General features: G+C 33.0%; 1 protein-coding gene across 1 annotated transcript; it reads left to right on the top strand.

Annotated features, from left to right (window-relative positions):
* The first annotated feature begins 6,013 nt into the window (after positions 1–6,013).
* Positions 6,014–6,634, top strand: LOC106104604. The gene is made up of 2 exons (XM_013284691.1): positions 6,014–6,066; positions 6,320–6,634. The coding sequence occupies exons 1-2, from the start codon at positions 6,055–6,057 to the stop codon at positions 6,587–6,589; spliced, it is 282 nt and encodes a 93-aa protein (XP_013140145.1). The 5' UTR covers positions 6,014–6,054; the 3' UTR covers positions 6,590–6,634.
* The last annotated feature ends 212 nt before the right edge of the window (positions 6,635–6,846 follow it).

Genomic DNA, 6,846 nt, shown 5'->3' with positions numbered 1-6,846 from the left:
AGTTTTTATATATAAAGAGACAGCTCGTAGTGGATATCATTGTAGACATCCACTGCCTTCAATATCAACACTTACGAAAACAAAACAAACCCTTCAAAATGTTCAAATACGTAAGTAACTTTTCAAATATTATCTCCAATAATTAAAATCTTAAGTATAGAATAAGTACTTTCGTTAATTGTAATATGAATTTAAGCATTTTAAAAACTATTGGTCATCTTTCAATAGTAAGACTTCAAGTTGCAGAAGCTGTCTAAATATTCTAACACTTAAATCTAAGAAGATGAAATATTCACTTAGAACTAATGATGACCATAATTCAAATCAGTTTACCGGGCGTTATTTGGTATATTTATAGTACTTATTGTTTTTCTCCTTACAGGTTTTATTCGCTGCTCTCTTGGCTTTCGCGTCAGCTAAGCCACTAGTATACGAGTACCCAGTAGCCGCAGCATACACCGCCCCAGTTGCCGCAGCCTATTCCGCGCCGCTTACTTACTCTGCCTACTCTGCCTACACCGCGCCTGTTGCTGCATACTCTGCTTACACATACGCATCTCCCTACACTTACTATGTTCGTTGATAACCACGAATGTTAGAAGCCCGACGACAACCCAGCAAGTCCTACAATGTAATATAGTTCTAATGTAAGATACATCACAGAGTAAAATGTAAAAAATATATTTATTAAATGAAGCTACCATGAAATAAACTGTTTCATTGCAACTATTTTCAACACAATGTTATAAATAATAGAGTCGAATAAAAGTTTTGACAGAAAAAGCACGCATTATCTTGGTAAGATTTATTAGTCGCGGGTTGTAAATTAAAATGACTAATGTTGGGTTTTTGAAATTCGCACTTCTTTTCCATTACCTAGCGATTCAATAGTGTTAGGTTGACCTAGGAACTCAAGTTACGTATTTGGAAACTCATTCCATGAATTTATCAAACCAAAAACACTAACGAATAGTTAAACGTAGCTGGGAAACCGGCCGTAAACCGAACGATATGACGCAAACAAGTGCTTATTGTCGTATAAATCTCTGTAAAATTTATTGGCAAATTAGTTTTGTTTAGAAAATAAAAGTAATCTATTAAGCCGAATTCCAAATACAGATTTTTCGGAATTTATATTCGATTGAAATCGAATAGTCGATTAATTTAATTAATTAGTGTAATGTTAGAAGTGTCAATAATACGTACACGTAGACAGTGTCATGTTTAGTTTGCAGCGGGTCAAATGTAGGAGGTGCTCACGAGACGGAGGTCACGTGGGATTAACGAACGCTTAGACTTTTTAAACTAAACAATTTAATTTTAATTACAAATGTCACATACATCACTTTGTACTAAAACACAACTAAGACTAAATTGTTTAAGCTTATTAATTCAAATAGTAAATTGTTTATTAACTTCAATCTTAATAAAATCTGAAAATTAGAAAACCGTACAGGTTTTGATGCTTGACCAGGTCTTAAAAATTAGAGGAGTCAATTTTTTCAAGATTTTTTTGCCTAAAGCTAATTATAATCTAAGCAAAGATTATTCATAATTCAAATTATATCTACTCATTAAGTTATTTATCAGAATTAAAAACTAATGCGGGGAAAAAAAGAGTCCGTGACAATATTTGAAAATAACTATATGTTGATATTAAGTAGCCTAATGGCTTAGATAGAATATTTATTTAAAACGTTACACCTATTACGTTAATCTAAAAGGTTTTCTGAATAAGTGAAATAGTCCAAAAGTATTCTTAATATGTATGTAAGTGAAAACCTACAGAGACAATGTTTTTTTTTTCAATTTCTGTTTATCTCACGAACAAAAGAATTGCAACAAAATAAATTCCGAGAAAACTGCCTTCATACAAAAAGGGCGTCTTAAAAATTTAACAAAAGCCTTTGTATTAGAGACATGGAATATGTTTCATAAGAATTTTATCATATCACAAAAGGAGCTATAAAGTACAAAACCCTACATATTCAAGTTTGATTTTAGTTTTTATTCCTGTGAAATGATTCCATTGTTTAAATTATGTCAGCTTTGTGTAGCATTTAGAATAACAGAAGCCGGATAACCTAAATGTATTATTGTTACAGAAGATCTCACAAGTGATATTGTCTATTGTCCTAATGAAATGTTTATATTATAAAAGCTAAAACTAAATACTATATAGAAAATCTAGAAAAAAACTAACTTAAATTACCTGAAGATTTATTTATTTATTTGTCGTTGTCATTTTATGAAACAAATATCGTGACAACCCTAGACAATATAAAATAACTGACTATTTAATTGATTACAAACACGTGGAAATAGGTCACGTGACTACGCCTACACGTTATGTTTTAATATCAATAATTAAATACATTTGTTTTACGCTGTGATTTTTGGATAATTTAAAGGTTACATAGACCAAAGGGACAAAGGGAGTGACGACTGAGATGACGTATGATAGAGTTATGTGGAGGGCAAAAACCTGTTACGCCGACCTTACGGGAGTAGGAAGATGATGATAGAATAATAATCGATGTTTGCGTATAGAATGACCTAATTAGGTTCATATAACTGTGCGAAGTGATAGTCATACATTTCAGTGTTTGCAATAAGAATCCCACAAGACACTCGGACGAATTAAAATGTTTAAGTAATGAAACATACACGCGTCTTATCTTAACTGACCTAATTCTATGGACTAGATTCTCATCGTTAGTTATATCTCTGGTTCTGTTTATCGTTTACCTTTGTTGAATCTATGAAGTTTTATAATATTTATTCTTAGTTAAATTATAAATTTGTTCAACCTGTAAAGCACCAATTAATTATACAAAATATAAAATATCAGCAACACTTTTATCGACCGTGGAAACTGTCCCTTAAAGTTGTCTTACACGCGCCCCATCTAAGCTATTGTGTCAACACACACGGTTATTATTCGTTGGATAGTAATGTCTATTGAAATAATAAAAAAGCAGACTGCTGGAATGAAAAGCGCTAAGCAAGAAGAATAGCTTTAGGTTTGAAATACGAACATGATGCATTTTTTTTCTCAAACAATTAGATATGTTAAGTCTGTAGAAATAAAAATTAAAGTCCAATTTTTGTGTATTTCTTATTTAAAAAAAAATTACACAAATTTCACTCTACGGACTTAATATACAAAATATGCGACAGTCAAAAATTATAAAAACTCTATGTTACTACTGCTGCTAAAGGCATGAAATCTTTAATTAATCCTTACATCTATACTATTATAATAAAGCGTAAACACACACTTCTTTGTTGCCTAAGATGTCAGCAATTACAGCATATTTTTGAATAATTCCTCTTTTAATGAAAAGCCCTACACTTACGTCACGCTTTAGGCTATATATTTTCACGCCATTCAACTTAGGGGTAAATATTTAGGATAAAAACCCTAATGTGGGAAAGAGACCATAAGTTGCTCCCAACATCAAGGAAGCAAGATTGCCAAGGTTTGTCATGTCATGTCATTTTGACATTTGCTATTAATTTCGCAAATGTAAACAATAAAATGAAGTTTTTGTAATTTCACGCGGATGACGCCGCACGCGAACAGCTAGTTTGGACATATAGCATACATTAAAACGTTAAACATTCATCAAAACATTAAAAATTTTGCAACAAAGCATATGAAAAGTAAAAGAACTAATACAGTTTTTACTAAACAAAAGCAACGTTTATTTAATACGACTTTATAAGGTTTGAAAGTTGTAACTAACTCGACCACGTGCAAACATACGTTTTGTTTACTACCTTTTACGTATGTTACGTTTTGTTTGTTTTGTTTGTTACCTTTTGTTTACTATCGACTTCCCGCAGCGTTTCGAATAAGTACAATTTTTTACGGAAAATTTTTGTTCACGTTTTGAATTACGCAGTTATGTTGACTTGTTTGGGTTTATTTTTGTCAACGCCTTTTGATACAGAGCTTTCTTGTTCTAAATATACCTTCCATTTACGTGTAATGACTTAAATCCGAATGGAAATCTCGAATTTATTTGATTTCCTTGATCTTAGATTATCATCAGTTTTTTTTTTTTATTTCGTACAGTTACCATTCTGCTGAATGTAAAAATAACGTTAAAAACCACTGTTAGTAAAACTGGAACAAATAGAGTTATGAAATAAAAAATACAACTTACATACAAGAATCTAGCTTCATTCTTTCTATGTTAAGGTGGTTTGACTTATAATAAAGTGGTCACGAAGTATTTTTGTGAAAGAATCAAGGACAAACTCACTCCCTCACACTGAATTAATTTATCTTAACTACTTCTGAAACGTAGAAACAAGGATTTCGTAATTATTTCGAGATCCAAAAATAGTACAAGATTCCAAATAAACTTTTTGCGAATTAAGAGATGAAATATGTTAGAAGTCACTTTTAATTATTTAATGTTTACCTATGTGTGAGCTAAAAATAATAAACGTCACTTAACGTAGCGAAAGATTTTTTTTTGAATGAGCGAAGTTTCTTTAACTGAAATATTCACAAATGGTAAGAGTAAATTAATGAAAAAAAAAACAACATTAAATGTTATTGACATGTAAGTTAAAAAGATTTCTTATATTTAGACTGTTTAAAACGAGGCAACGAAATTGTAGCTATTTGTGTAAGGTTTACGACGTACAGATATAATTGTCGTGTTGTCAAGCTAAAATAACACTGACCTTTTAAGCTGTCATTATCAAATGAAGTAAATTGTACAATACCATTAGAACATAATAATTTCATAGGTCGATTATTTCCACTGATAATACTCACGTCACCCCTATCAAGTGCATTATTCCATGAAGCTTAAGATGAAAGGCAGCGGATTGTTACGTAATATCGGAATATGTTTCTGTCCCCTCGTTCGCCGCTCGCAGGGTGTCGCCAGCCGGTGACAATGAGCCGTGTCGTGTGCAGACGACGACACGACTACCTTTCAATACCGTAAAGTAACATTTAGACGGGACGAATTCAAGAACGAACAAATTCTCATCTAAGTTCGATTCGCGAACATGCTTCAAACATAACCATTGAGATTAATCACGTCGAGTGCTTTTGCTGTGACATTTTAAAAATTATGTTTTCCAAAATTATTTAAAAAAATGACAAAAAATATGTATTTTGTTTTAATATTACGTTCCTGTGAACTTCTGCTTATATTATATAAGAAATACAACGATCACATATCTAACTGATATGCGAATAAATTCGCTTGAATTTGTGAGTGTAAACACTGTATTTTATAATAGAAATGTTGGAGATGGAAAACTAAAACTTTATCTGACATGAAAAAACATCACAATTGATAACTACGTATGGTTATACATCTATAGAAATGAGTGCAATAACCCCAATTGAATTGAAATAAAAAATACACAATTTTCTTTTATTTTCACAGATATTAGGTTATTATGTCTAATGCACATACCTTTGCAAATGATATATTTTGTAACATGTTTTACTTGTACATAATGCACATGAGCAAGGCGCATGAGATATTACGTCTTGCACATGGGCAGCCACGACACTAAGTAATTAACTCTACAATATCGGGTAATACAACTTAATACTTGCTCTTGTAAATAAGTTATAGCGTGAAATGTATTACGTTAATAAAAAGCTTCACAGGCGTTGATACGAACTATAGTTACACAACACTACAATAAATACGAGTAGTATTAAATAAATTGTTAACACAATTTGGTTCTTGGTCACTCATTAAGAATGCTGCTAAAGGTAGAACTTTAAAACGTATTGATTCTACATCGAGAATATAAAATTCAATACTGCAATCACTTCCCTGAACGTCAATCAAAAGGAGGCTTCCAATAAATTTCATTGAACCGATTATTCGTCTGAAAGTGGCGAAATGTCCTTACTTTGATTCACATCACGCCTCGGCCAATGCCAGAGGAGACGAGTGCGGTGCATTGCGCCATGCTGCTCGCGACATACTATAAAATGATCAGACTAACTCACACTAGACATCAATCTTCTTCTACAGAAGCAACAAACAACCCAAAATCAACAAAATGATGAAAATCGTAAGTAAAATAAAGTCCTAATTTAGTTTTAAACTTTAATAATTTTGTAGCGCAGCTACGAATTGTGCCGATTGATATCATATTCTCGACAATCTTGTGTTAAAGGTTTTGTGCCAGAGATGCGTAAATATATCCTTAAAACTAATTTACATATTTTGTGGAAATTCCTTCGGACAATCCGTTAATTAGGAGAAAAAACTTTCTTAATTTAAACGATTTTACATAAAATATTAATATTTCTAATATTTTACAGTTCGTTATCCTTTCGGCTCTGGTCGCCATCGCCTGCGCCAAGCCCTCAGCGGCGATATTCGCTGCAGCCCCTGCGCCCATCGTGACCGCTACAAGCTCGCAGTACTACCATCGCATCAACAACGGTCTTGCCGCGTACGTTGCCGCGCCTGCCGCCTATGTAGCCCCCGCTGCCCCCTACGTTGCCGCCCCATACGTCGCCGCCCCAGCTGCATACGTTGCACCAGCGGCCCGCTACGTAGCAGCGCCTGCACCCATCGTTGCTGTTTAAACTACCTGACCAATTGACCACGAAATAAAACTATGCAAGCTTGAATCGCATTTTAATTATCGTTCTCCATACGTCGTCTTCATGTTACTTATCGAACCTTACTAGGAATACCAAAGGCATAAATAATACTAGTAATTATTCACAAAGCCTTAGCGTTATATTATCTCTTGAGCGCCTTTAGAAAAAAAATAGCAATATCTTCTTGCTAAATGTATGCTATAATAGTAATTAAAACACAATGATACCCCGTGCCTTGC

Source organism: Papilio polytes, unplaced genomic scaffold (assembly GCF_000836215.1).
Source record: "Papilio polytes unplaced genomic scaffold, Ppol_1.0 DF823510.1, whole genome shotgun sequence".
Taxonomy (NCBI): domain Eukaryota; kingdom Metazoa; phylum Arthropoda; class Insecta; order Lepidoptera; family Papilionidae; genus Papilio; species Papilio polytes.
The sequence above is the reverse complement of the archived record's forward strand: the minus strand, read 5'-3'. Positions and strand labels throughout refer to the sequence as shown.